Source organism: Panulirus ornatus, chromosome 25 (assembly GCF_036320965.1).
Source record: "Panulirus ornatus isolate Po-2019 chromosome 25, ASM3632096v1, whole genome shotgun sequence".
Taxonomy (NCBI): Eukaryota; Metazoa; Arthropoda; class Malacostraca; order Decapoda; family Palinuridae; genus Panulirus; species Panulirus ornatus.
In genome coordinates, this window is record NC_092248.1 from 3,860,730 (window position 1) to 3,875,394 (window position 14,665).

At 49.7% G+C, this 14,665-nt stretch overlaps 1 protein-coding gene across 1 annotated transcript in view; it reads right to left on the minus strand.

Annotated features, from left to right (window-relative positions):
• LOC139757182 (uncharacterized) overlaps positions 1–14,665 on the minus strand; it is an 857,301-nt gene that overhangs the window by 98,107 nt on the left and 744,529 nt on the right. The window contains exons 7-8 of the mRNA XM_071677314.1: positions 9,321–9,437; positions 3,557–3,694 (exon numbers count right to left, since the gene is read on the minus strand). Coding sequence (XP_071533415.1) covers positions 3,557–3,694; positions 9,321–9,437 — 255 coding nt within the window. The remainder of the gene's footprint in view (positions 1–3,556; positions 3,695–9,320; positions 9,438–14,665) is intronic.

Below are 14,665 nucleotides of genomic sequence, written 5' to 3' on the forward strand. Positions count from 1 at the left end.
GAAGGTAACATGAACACCTGGAAGGTAACAGGACACCTGGAAGGTAACACGACACCTGGAAAGGTAACATGACACCTAGAAAGGTAACATGACACTTGGAAGGTAACATGACACCTGGAAGGTAACATGACACTTGGAAGGTAACATGACACCTGGAAGGTAACATGACACCTGGAAGGTAACATGACACCTGGAAGGTAACATGACACCTGGAAGGTAACATGACACCTGGAAGGTAACATGACACCTGGAAGGTAACATGACACCTGGAAGGTAACATGACACCTGGAAGGTAACATGAAACCTGAAAGGTAACATGACACCTGGAAAGGTAACATGACACCTGGAAAGGTAACATGACACCTGGAAGGTAACACGACACCTGGAAGGTAACATGACACCTGGAAAGGTAACATGACACCTGGAAGGTAACACGACACCTGGAAGGTAACATGAAACCTGGGAAGGTAACAAGACACCTGGAAGGTAACATGACACCTGGAAGGTAACATGAAACCTGGGAAGGTAACAAGACACCTGGAAGGTAACACGACACCTGGAAGGTAACATGAAACCTGGAAGGTAACAAGACACCTGGAAGGTAACACGACACCTGGGAAAGTAATATAAGACCTGGAAAGGAGCCATGACCTACCTGGATTAAGTTCTCATCAACTTTTTCAAAATCTGGGTTTGTGTCTGATCTTGGCCCATAAGCGGCTCTCATTTTGACACATTGACCAATCATACAATCTGTCTTTGACTTATTTCGACACATCCTGGCAACCCTGCTGGTGATGGGTGGTGGATGGCGGTGGTGGTAGTAGTTGTGGAGGTTTGCAGTGATGGATGGTGGTACTGGTTGTGGTGGCAGTGTGGGGATGATGACAACGATGCTGGAGGGTAGTAATGGACAGAGATAAAAATCACGTCCACTCTCTTCAGGTAGCAGGCACAAGGATCAGGTCCAGGTAGCAGGTACAGGGTACAAGGGGCAGGTACAGGTGAGCAGGAGAGAGAGAGAGAGAGAGAGGGAGCGTCAGCTGACAGGGTTCCCACGCGGGCCGCGCCACACATACAGCCTGTAGACCTCCCTCCTCCTCCTCCTCCGCCTCCTCCTCCTCCCTTGCCCCTCTCTGCCCACCATGAGAGAGGTCACAACCCGACTCATGGCTTACATATGAGACCTGCAACCACGGGTGTGACCTGATGTGAGCCCTAGGGATCAATGTAAGGAAGGTTGAGGGCGGGACAGGCCCTGTGTAGCACTGGAGGTCCCGACGTGTGTTCACCCACACAGTGACATTTACGAGTGCTGAACACCTGTGTTTAAAGGGCAGGTGAGATGCGGCCGAGCCCGCCCACGCCTCTGCTATCAGTGACCACATTTACTTATACTTACCCGTCTCAGTATCTAAGTGTCCTGTACTTTTACATGCATGATTTACGCGGAGGTTGGGGGCAGTCGATGAGAGAAGTGATCTGTAGCGTAAGGTTGACCTACATCGCACTGGCGAAATGTGAACAGGTTATTGCAACTGTACCAGATTGCGTGTCTGTAATACCTTCCCCTCTACCCTGCCCTGCTGGTGTAACCTGTAACTTACTCCTCCACGGACGTGCCTGTAACCTACTGCTCCAACTGTACCACCCTCACCACCCTCTCCTAAGTGGTGTACCTGTTGTCGAACAGGATCCCAAGGTTGTGTCTCATCTTTGTCTGGAGGAAGTGGAGCAAAAAAAGAAAAAAAAACTTGGGTGATGTACGTTACTGGGCCGACATGGATCTCCCGACGCTGAGAACTTGCCTTGGGCTCTCGCTCCGGGAGCAGCCCTAGGCCCTGACGCTGGGAACTGCCCTGGGCCCTGATGCTGGGAACTGCCCTGGGCCCTGACGCTGGGAACTGCCCTGGGCCCTGATGCTGGGAACTGCCCTGGGCCCTGACGCTGGGAACTGCCCTGGGCCCTGACGCTAGGAAATGCTCAGGGTCCTGATGCTGGGTTCCTACCCTAAAGGCTGGGAGAGAACGACAACAAAAACCACAGGGGACGATGTAGTTCAGCCTAGACGCCTGGATACCAAGCCACACACACACGCATTTACTTGAGACGTTTGTTGGGTGGGGAATATCCTGGGGCGCTGTAAAACCCTCCCACCTCGACCACAGGTTGACAAGACTTGACAGTTATTCCTGTCCCCGTAGCAGGTAGCGGAGCGGAGGGCGTGGGAGGCAAGCCACGGCCTCCCATCCCACACATGTTCCTATCTCTAGCCCACTTGTTGCACGGCCAACGTAAGACTCCAAACTCGAAGTATCCACTGCACATCCACCTCCGTTCCTCTGCCTTCTGGTGACATCTTTATATATTCTTTTTCTCCTTTTCTTGGGACACCGCTAACCTACTTTCCACAGTTTGGAGCCAAAGTTTGGAGTCTAGTCTTCAAAGTTCCTCACACCCTTCGTTACTGCGTCTTCTCCAACATTCATCGAGTAATGCATCTTCCATCATCTCCTTACATCACATCCAGAGTCCAGAAGCGCCTTCCCGACTGTACTATCATGACTGTTATACAGTCGAACTTAAAGGCTGGTCCAGTATGTCCTGACAATACTCCTATCTTCGTGGTCTTCGTCGAAGCAAGAGAACCACAAGTGGTCATGATACTCCTCGTACCATGAGCCTTGATGATGGCCGTCCAACTCCACTGTTCTAAGAGGTCGTTCCCTTGGGCCAGAGCTTAATGTTCGTGACCTCTGATCAGGAGGCTCCCCACCCCACCTAACTGCCTTATCTACCACGTCCCCTCCGTGGTTTATCCTACACTACCCACTCATCTACTGACTCTTAAACTACCTGGTCGTGATCTCGTCATAGGTACCTGACTTGGTGACTTACCAGTCTATTTCCCAGCCTGGTGATCCTACCAGGCTTATCTCCCAGGCCTGGTGATCCTACCAGGCTTATCTCACAGCCTGGTGATCCTACCAGTCTTATCTCCCAGCTAGGAGATCCTACCAGTCTATCTCCCGGCCTGGTGACGCCACCAGTCTGTCTTCCAGGCCTGGTGACCCTACCATCCTCTCTTCCATGCCTGGTGACCCTACCAGCCTATGTTCCAGGCCTGGTGACCCTACCAGCCTATGTTCCAGGTCTGGTGACCTACCAGCTTATGTTCCAGGCCTGGTGACCCTACCAGCCTCTCTTCCATGCCTGGTGACCCTCCCAGCCTATGTTCCAGGCCTGGTGACCCTACCAGTCTAATCTCTCGTCCTGGTCATGTTAACATTCCCACACGCTTATCAACATCCTGTTGTCTCCTTAATCAGACGACACCCCTGTATGAAGCACGTCACCAACGGGTACTAGACGCAAGGGCTGATGTGAATCGTTAAAAATCTCATAAAGAAGAAGAATGAAATTACAGAAAATAGCCAGGAGGCGAGTTCACTGAGAGGGAATCGAAGAGGTACTGTGTATCAGCATCAGAGGTGGTTGGCTGTGAAATCCAGGCTCACGGGGAAAATAGAGAGGAGAGGGTGGAGTCTGTACTTACATTTCCCAGGAAGTAGCGACGATAGAAGAGGGCGGTCTCGTCCGTCTCAAATTTATTGTTGGAGTTGTTGGTGATGTACTGGTGGTCCCCGTCGGCGCTGTGCTCGTCCCAGTAACCGCCGGTAGTGGGCAGCACCACCTGAGGGTAAGAGAATAGTTGGGTGTTGATCAATGAACTACGACACTGGCTGCTAACCGCCACCAACCCTCTTAGTCTACATCCCAGTAGGACGTGGCATAACACACTCTTTCCTCCCCTTTCCCAGTACCCCAGTATGACCCCAGGATAGCACAGACTACACCTACCACACCTCACACACTCGTCATAACACACTCTCTGGGCTCTTGACACTTCCATAACACAATACTCTTGGGTAATTCAGACTCTCACGACGCACTCTTGGGCACTTAACGCTCTCACGACACACGCCACCACACTCTCGTATCAGACGCAACCTTCAAAGCAGGTTCCCGCCATTACACCATCTATCACGCAGTACCACTGAAAAAAATTCTGGGCACTACACGAGCGACGGTACACTCACAAAACACTTGATAACCCTTTAAACTTTGCCAAACTGGCGAGTGGGTGTGTACGCCTCAACGACATCACTGGGCACAACTCCTATACCATACACTGCACCAACCACGCCACCGTCACCCACCAACCACCAGAGACTCTTTTTGGGGGGAAATGCTATTGTCAACGTGGCTGCACGATTCCACGAAGCACCTGTAGTAGCTGCATCTAGCAATGCTACTCCCATCCTCCCGACACACACACACACACACACACACACACACACACACACACACACACACACTACACCCTAAATTCCCTTCATCAGCCATAATCCCAAAGTGTTCTCTCACCATACCAGGCCCTCCCTGGGGTTATGCCCCACCCCATCGTCCCCGTGACACCACAACACACCCACGTGAGGGAGGGAGGCGTGGGACTCATCAACTCTAACAGGTTTGCTGGGAAACTATTCACATTTTTCCCCCCTCCTCCTCCTCCCTCACAGTGAGTCTTAGGTCAGCTAAATACCACGGGTTCGCCTGACTGGCATAATATCACGCTGATCCCATGGACATAATCGCAGGGTAATGTCACATTTGCGAGTTTAATTACCTTGACCCAACTATCAAGTTGGATAATCCAGGTGAGAACGTGCGCTGAACAGCTGCAGCAGCGACTGGTTCGCTCCCTTGCCTGCACACCTCACCTCCCGCCCCCCCTTGCATCATTATGGATCCCAGACGTTCCTTTCCAGAATCCAGTCTTCCATGGAACTCCTTCACGAGGGAACTGGAACTCCCACATCCTCCTCCTTCTTGGGCCTCTCGCGTCACCCACGAGACCTGAGACATACCCTTGAAAGATCCCAAAGACACTACTCTCTCTCTCTCTCTCTCTCTCTCTCTCTCTCTCTCTCTCTCTCTCTCTCTCTCTCTCTCTCTCTTACACACACACACACACACACACACACACACACACACACACACTGTTTATATGGCCATTCCAGATCCTCCAACCTTCCTACAGGAACCCATCCCTCCAACCTTCCCACAAGATCCCATCCCTTCCGTTCCGTTTTCTTCCGGGAAGGTCTTCTCTCCCACATCATGGCTTACCTTGTCCATCTTTCATATTATCCGATAGTCCAATCACTTCAACCTACCCCTCTCTGCCTCACCAATCACTTCCATCTACCCCTCTCCCCTCACTAATCCAATCAACCGCCACTAATCGCTTCCCTCTAGCCTTCTTATCTCGACCTCATCAGTTACCGATCCTTTCCATCTACCTTCACTTCCCCACCCACCCATCCAACATCCCCGGGTGGCCGACCCAGCCCAGGGCCTCTGGCCACGGTCGGTGTACCATTCGACCTGAGTTGTCTACCAGCATTGACCCAAGCCAGCCTCCCAGACAGACGTCTCCATCCGGGTCGACTCTCACTGGTGACACCTCTCACTACGAGTCATACACCTCCCTCTCCCTCTCACTCCCCAGTTCATTATACAGACCTCTCCCAGTCCAGTGCCTTATACCGTCCTCTCCCAGTCCAGTGCCTTATACCGTCCTCTCCCAGTCCAGTGCCTTATACCGTCCTCTCCCAGTCCAGTGCCTTATACCGTCCTCTCCCAGTCCAGTGTCTTATACCGTCCTCTCCCAGTCCAGTGCCTTATACCGTCCTCTCCCAGTCCAGTGCCTTATACCGTCCTCTCCCAGTCCAGTGCCTTATACCGTCCTCTTCCAGTCCAGTGCCTTATACTGTTCTCTCCCAGCCACTGATATTGCCTTATACCGTCCTCTCCCAGCCACTAGCAGTGCCTTATACCGTCCTCTCACAGCCACTAGGAGTGCCTTATACCGACTTCTCTCAGCGTGCCTTATACAGTCTTCTCCCAGCCACTAATAGTGCCTTATTCCGTCTCCTCCCAGCCAATAGCAGTGCCTTATACCTATCCCATCCCAGTGCCTTATACAGTCCCCTCCCACCACTAGCAGCGCCTTATACCATCCTCAGCCCAGTGCCTTATACCATCCTCTCCCGACCACCAATTGTGCCTTATACCACCCTCTCCCAGCCACTAGCAGTGCCTTATACCACCTTCTCTCAGCCCAGTATCTTACACCTTCCTTTATCATCCATCTTCCCTCACTCTCACACAAGAGAGAAAAAAAAAAACTCAACCCTTCCAGCAGCTTCACATGGAAAAAGGATGATTCCAAACCTCAGTCTCAACAAACCCAACACTTTTACACCATATTCCTGAAAAATGATTATGTTTCCAGCCTCTTTCTCACAGGCAGCGGCGCACCCGCCCTCCCCCCCCCTAAAAAAAAGGAAAAAAAATCCAGGTTCTCAGTTTCCAGAAAGATACTTTAAAAGCTTTTCCAGATACACAGAAGAAGAAAAAAAGAGATTCAGTCTCTATTTCTGTACAAAGATGATTCCTGGAAGCCCCCTGGCCTGGAAAAATGTTCCATCCTGTCTAGCTGTTAATACGACGCTTCTCTGTCAAGTCTTCTGCCAGAGCCTCGCCAAACATTGCCCCAGCATGACCCAGCCTCGGAGAACCTAGGAGACCCAGCCACTGGAAACCTAGGAGACCCAGCCTCGGAGAACCTAGGAGACCCAGCCACTGGAAACCTAGGAGACCCAGCCTCTGGAAACCTAGGAGACCCAGCCTCTGGAAACCTAGGAGACCCAGCCTCTGGAAACTTAGGAGACCCAGCCACTGGAAACCTAGGAGACCCAGCCTCTGGAAACCTAGGAGACCCAGCCTCTGGAAACCTAGGAGACCCAGCCTCTGGAAACCTAGGAGACCCAGCCTCTGGAAACCTAGGAGACCAAGCGTCTCAAAGTCTTAGCAGATCCAGCCTTTCTCAACCAATGAGAACCCGGCCTCTCAAAACTTAGGAGACCAAGCCACTCGAAACCTAGGAGACCCAGCCTTTCAAAACCTAGGAGAACCCAGCCTCCTAAAACCCAGGAGACGCAGTCTCTCAAAACCGTAGGAGATCCAGCCTATTAAAAATAAAGAGACCCAGCCTCTCAAAACCTAGGAGACCCAACCTCCGAGAGCCTAGCAGACCCAGCATCTATGAGCCCTAACCTCTCAAAACCTAGGAGACCCAACCTCCGAGAGCCTAGCAGACCCAACATCTATGAGCCCTAACCTCTCAAAACCTAGGAGACCCAGCCTCTCAAACCCAAACAAACCAGAGTTGATCCTTAATGGAACGACCTACCATTTCTCCCATGGTTGGTCCTGATTAATGGAACGACCTGCCCCTTATCCCTTGGTTGATCCTGATCAATGGAACGACCTGCCCCTTATCCCTTGGATCGTCCTGATTAATGGAACTACCTACCATTTCTCCCTTGGTTGATCCTGATTAATGGACGACCTGCCCCTTATCCCTTGGTTGATCCTGATTAATGGAACGACCTGCTCCTTATCCCTTGGTTGATCCTGATTAATGGAACGACCTGCCCCTTATACCTTGGTTGATCCTGATTAATGGAAAGACCAGCCCCTTATCCCTTGGTTTATCCTGATTAATGGAAAGACCAGCCCCTTATCCCTTGGTTGATCCTGATTAATGGAACAACCCACCCTTTATCCCTTGGATGGCCCTGATTAATGGAAAGACCAGCCACTTCTTCCCTCTTGATTGGCCTTAGTCACTCTAACCTCCTGCTTATTTTCTGATCGGTCCTGATTAACGGATTAATCTAAGAACTATTTATGGACGGGTTCTGGTCCACAACTTAGGGCGATACAATAACCGGATGATTCTCTCCCCCCCCTCCAGGCGCACACACACACACACACACACACAGTGTAGTTACTTAACTCGAACTTGTCTGTACAGTCAGACACCTGGCTGGGTCACAGACCAGTGGTCCAGTTCCTCTAGACTGGTCTGTGCAGCCGGGCAGCTGCCTGCGTCACAGACCAGTGGTCCAGTTCCTCTAGACTGGTCTGTGCAGCCAGGCAGCTGCCTGGGTCACAGACTAGTGGTCCAGTTCCTTTAGACTGGTCTGTGCAGCCGGGCAGCTGCCTGGGTCACAGACCAGTGGTCCAGTTCCTCTAGACTGGTCTGTGCAGCCGGGCAGCTGCCTGCGTCACAGACCAGTGGTCCAGTTCCTCTAGACTGGTCTGTGCAGCCGGGCAGATGTCTGGGTCACAGACCAGTGGTCCAGTTCCTCTAGACTGGTCTGTGCAGCCGGGCAGCTGCCTGGGTCACAGACCAGTGGTCCAGTTCCTCTAGACTGGTCTGTGCAGCCGGGCAGATGTCTGGGTCACAGACCAGTGGTCCAGTTCCTCTAGACTGGTCTGTGCAGCCGGGCAGATGCCTGGGTCACAGACCAGTGGTTCGGGTGCTTCCCCCAGAACTCTGTATAGATTAACTTAAGTGGGTAAGGAAAGAGAAGGTCGGAGGATCACTTTACATGGGTAAGGGAAGAATGGTCCGCCGATTACATTACGTGGGTAAGGAGGCAAAGATCTACTGAGTGCCTCATAGGGTGAAGAAAACATAGGTATGTGGATCACCTCAAGCTAAAAAAAAAAATACCTAAGGCAACTCAGTAATGTCTATAGATTTATATGGTTTGTATTCCATTCGGAATAATCACAAGGATCGGCTGAGGACCTTTTGATATGTCCCTGGTGGATAGTTCCTTTGAAGACGGGGCAAACATGCTCCGAGTTAAGGACATGAACAAAAGAATCTCTTAACCCACTGCCCTCCCACATCAGCCTCACGTAACCTTCATATTTCCTGACTGGAACTCTTCGTATTGGACTTTTTTTCCCCCCCTGAAGTCACTCATATATGATGACTTGTCTCATTCAACCTATCATAACAATGGCAATTAACTTCTCCTTAGTTTATTTATAGTTAACCACCTTAACTCTCCTATAACTTGTCCCATGCCCCATGCCTTATCCTTAACCTTTGATCTGGCAGCTGCTAATGTGGGGGAATGACCTGGCCTTACATTTACTGACCTGGGTCGGGCGAGAGACCTGGTATGGAGCTGGACTCCTACCAGGACTAACTGAGTCGACCCGAGGCCACTCAACTGACCTAGAAGTGGGTCACCAACTAAACTAAACTGACCTGACCCAGCTCTCAAAGCTACTGACTTCAGGGTTAGCCTTAGACCTGACCCTGGCCTTCTGGATTCTGCAGGCGACCTGGGTCGCGAGTAGTGACACCGATAGAGGAAGCAACTGACCTGGGGGTAGGGTCCTGGCTGGGACAGGATCTCCTCAAGACGGTGTCTGGACGTTGTCTTGGACGTGGCCTCATCCTTGTCTGGCGGTGGCTTGCCGGGGCCTTCCCGCATACCCTGCTGGGGGAGAGAGAGACACACACACGTCAGTCCACAGTAATTAAGAACCCGTCGTCACAAAATTGTAAATTTATGTCTATTTTTGTTTAAAAACACATGCATAAACAGGCAAATAGTTATAAATACACGTAATCTTACATAAATACACACACACACACACACACACACAATACACATCAGGTTTAATATCATACATGAAGCTACGTGTGAAATCCCTGCTGGCGACCAGAAGAGCGGGCCAGCTGCTTGCTCCAGAGATGAGCAGACACTGTGCATGTTTACCCACAATTATTAATGCTGAACGTCGGATTCATGTCCCTCAGCTGGGGTAGTATACTAAGGTTGAGCATTTCTGTCGCTCTGGATGGACTTGAGGGGAACAATCCTCACTCTCTCTCTTTCACTTGACAACACCACCAATTATCGTGACGCGTATCCTCCACCACAGAGCAACGTAATGTGTCGTATCCTTAAACAAGAGACGGTCTGACGGCGCTTGTGAAGAGAGAGGCTTGCGGATGAGATACGTAGTGTGATGATTAATACAGAAGATCCCTAATGATTAACCGACTGACTTGTTGCTCCTCCTAGCGAGGCACGCTGGGTATTCACGCGCGTAAATAATGATGGTTCAAGTTGATACTCTTCCTAGACAGGCCAGTCAGTCAAGGGCCCTCCTCAAACACACACACACACACACACACAAGTCCCACTCCAGCGTCCTGTGTACACACAACCGTCCTCTCTTACCACACAAATCCAACACAAGCGACTGTAAATCAACCACACATATCTACACTTATCCTTCCATATATATATCAAGAGTGGTAACCACATCTGGTGATACCAGGTTCGTGTTTCAAACCGCCCAGAACAAGGAGTGGAAATCCAGAGAGAGAGGGACCACTTCAGAACAGTGACTCCATCCAAAGCTTCAAATTCAATATAGATTTATAACGCTGCAATATCAAGACCAATGCTCAGTACTATTCACCTCACATCAATGAACTTCAGATCAACACACGAGAACCTCTCCTGCAGAAGACATTATCTACGTACATCCCAGGTGTTAAAAGGACCTGAAAACCTGCACACAGCTGAGGGCTAAAGTATGATGAGCAGTAGTAAACTGCTCCTACGTCTGTTCTCGCTTTTAATGCGTACAGTCACCTAATTTGTATATCATTTTGGGAAAGAAATATCACCGATATTACGCCAGTGTTCTCAAATGCGAGTAAATACAGACGAACGAATAGATATTAAATAATGGAGTTCTGTCACTCTCTTATTGTAACTTGTCCACGAATGTCAGCCTTGACCCCGGGATGTGGGGGTCATCCTCAGGAGGTGGTGGTCACTTTTGACCCCCCGGGATGTGGGGGGTCACCCTCATGAGGTGGTGGTCACTTTTGACCCCCGGGATGTGGGGGTCATCCTCATGAGGTGGTGGTCACTTTTGACCCCGTAGATAAATCGAGCCAAACCCCAGCTAACGTAGAAGAGGCATTTAGTGTGCTCAATATCCCATCACGAGTTGAATGTAAAGCTAAAATTAAAAGCTATTGAGCTCGCTCATTTGCAAAGACTTTGAATGCCATGATATCTACCTGTGGCTTAATGAATGATGGTATACGTTCGTAATTAATATGCTAATTCGCGTAACTACGTGGCCTCTTTAACAACTCGGTTCGTCGTTTTCCATGGAATGGTACGTACCCTACGATGTAGCTGGGAAGTTTCTGTCAAGTATTATTGCTAGACTTGTTGTGATCGCAAGAGAACTTGTTCACAGATGTACAGACAGACGCAAGGTTTACGACACCACGTCCTACGGACATTACTTGTCGTGGGGGATCATAAGAGAGGAGCACACCTGCCCTACTTCCTACCAGGTCGTTTACCTCCCGACGGTTCACCAGTGGGTGGTGGAGGAGCGGGGCGTCTACCACACTGCCCACCAGCGGAAAGACGTCTAGCACACTGCCCACCAAGGGTGGGGCGTCTGCCACAATGCCCACCAGTGGAGGGGCGTCTGCCACACTGCCCACCAGCGGAGAGACGTCTACCACACTGCCCACCAAGGGTGGGGTGGCTGCTGCAATGCCCACCAGGGGAGGGGCGTCTGCCACACTGCCCACCACTAGATGGGCGTCTAACACACTGCCTACCAGTCGAAAGGCGTCTGCCACACTACCCACCAGGGGAGGGGCGTCTGCCACACTGCCCGCCACTAGAGGAGCGTCTACCACACTGCCTACCAGTCAAAAGGCGTCTGCCACACTACCCACCAAGGGAGGGGCGTCTGCCACACTGCCCGCCACTAGAGGGGCGTCAACCACAATGCCTACCAGTGGAAAGGCGTCTGCCACACTGCCAACCAGTGGAAAAACGTCTACCACACTGCCCACCAGGGAAGGGGCGTTTACCACACTGCCCACCAGGAGCGGGGCGTCTGCCATATTACCCATCAGTGGCGGGGCATCTGCCACACTGTAACACCACCATGTGCTGGACTACCAACAAGGGAGCAATTTGCCACCTCCCCTCTAGTTTAAATATAACACAGAACAGGTGTTTGGCGGTATAAAACATATGTGCCACGGACACTGGTACGAAAGATAATCATCAGTATGAATACACCTGCATCTACACACACACACACACACACACACACACACACACACACACACACACACACAAACATACACGCTACCCATTTATAACATCTTCCATATATAGGAACTTGGGGACTTGGACCTAACTTATAAGAATGAACTTACTATTAACCAGACCCAACTTATGTGGCCCAGTTAACAGGACAGACGAAACTTAGGAGTCTCAAGTTACAGCTGGAAAGCCTCAGATTACATGGCAGTAGACTTAAATTCAGAGACCCGCGTTACAGAAGAAGAGACCCGACTGAAGACACCCACGTTACAGAAGAAGAGACCCGACTTAAGAGACGCACGTTACAGAAGAAGAGACCCGACTTAAGAGACGCACGTTACAGAAGAAGAGACCCGACTTAAGAGACCCACGTTACAGAAGAAGAGACACGACTTAAGAGACGCACGTTACAGAAGAAGAGACCCGACTTAAGAGAGCCAAGCTACAGGGGAAGAGACCCGACTTAAGAGACCCACGTTACAGAAGAGGAGACCCGACTTAAGAGACCCAAGCTACAGGGGAAGATACCCGACTTAACTGCAGGAAACCTAACTCAAGAGACCCACATCGTATATAGAAACCCTACTTAAAGAGACCCAAGTTACAGACGTAGCCAGTACAAAACCCCTACATTACAGGAAACACCAGATCTAAGAGACCCCAATCTACAAGAGGAACGATCCAACTTTGATACACCCAGGTTACGTCAAGGTTACAGAGGTGTACTGAATATAATAACTCTAGATAATCCTTGGATTAGAAAAGAAAAAAATCGTACGTTTAATAGAATTATCGCAAAGCATCGAGGGATTATGGCGATCACTTAAAAAAAATATCAAACAATAAAGAAGAATTATTATATCGCTTCGTGACTTTATTCTGAACCATACTGTGTAAAAATAAAAAGAGGAAAATCCTACAAGACTTTGCTGTCATCAATCATATCACACTGCGTCATTCCAACGACTCGTATGCTCGTCCACTCCCATATATATATATATATATATATATATATATATATATTTTTTTTTTTTTTTTTTTTTTTATACTTTGTCGCTGTCTCCCGCGTTTGCGAGGTAGCGCAAGGAAACAGACGAAAGAAATGGCCCAACCCCCCCCCCCCCATACACATGTACATACACACGTCCACACACGCAAATATACATACCTACACAGCTTTCCATGGTTTACCCCAGACGCTTCACATGCCTTGCTTCAATCCACTGACAGCACGTCAACCCCTGTATACCACATGACTCCAATTCACTCTATTTCTTGCCCTCCTTTCACCCTCCTGCATGTTCAGGCCCCGATCACACAAAATCTTTTTCACTCCATCTTTCCACCTCCAATTTGGTCTCCCTCTTCTCCTCGTTCCCTCCACCTCCGACACATATATCCTCTTGGTCAATCTCTCCTCACTCATTCTCTCCATGTGCCCAAACCATTTCAAAACACCCTCTTCTGCTCTCTCAACCACGCTCTTTTTATTTCCACACATCTCTCTTACCCTTACGTTACTTACTCGATCAAACCACCTCACACCACACATTGTCCTCAAACATCTCATTTCCAGCACATCCATCCTCCTGCGCACATCTCTATCCATAGCCCACGCCTCGCAACCATACAACATTGTTGGAACCACTATTCCCTCAAACATACCCATTTTTGCTTTCCGAGATAATGTTCTCGACTTCCACACATTTTTCAAGGCTCCCAAAATTTTCGCCCCCTCCCCCACCCTATGATCCACTTCCGCTTCCATGGTTCCATCCGCTGACAGATCCACTCCCAGATATCTAAAACACTTCACTTCCTCCAGTTTTTCTCCATTCAAACTCACCTCCCAATTGACTTGACCCTCACCCCTACTGTACCTAATAACCTTGCTCTTATTCACATTTACTCTCAACTTTCTTCTTCCACACACTTTACCAAACTCAGTCACCAGCTTCTGCAGTTTCTCACATGAATCAGCCACCAGCGCTGTATCATCAGCGAACAACAACTGACTCACTTCCCAAGCTCTCTCATCCCCAACAGACTTCATACTTGCCCCTCTTTCCAGGACTCTTGCATTTACCTCCCTTACAACCCCATCCATAAACAAATTAAACAACCATGGAGACATCACACACCCCTGCCGCAAACCTACATTCACTGAGAACCAATCACTTTCCTCTCTTCCTACACGTACACATGCCTTACATCCTCGATAAAAACTTTTCACTGCTTCTAACAACTTGCCTCCCACACCATATATTCTTAATACCTTCCACAGAGCATCTCTATCAACTCTATCATATGCCTTCTCCAGATCCATAAATGCTACATACAAATCCATTTGCTTTTCTAAGTATTTCTCACATACATTCTTCAAAGCAAACACCTGATCCACACATCCTCTACCACTTCTGAAACCGCACTGCTCTTCCCCAATCTGATGCTCTGTACATGCCTTCACCCTCTCAATCAATACCCTCCCATATAATTTACCAGGAATACTCAACAAACTTATACCTCTGTAATTTGAGCACTCACTCTTATCCCCTTTGCCT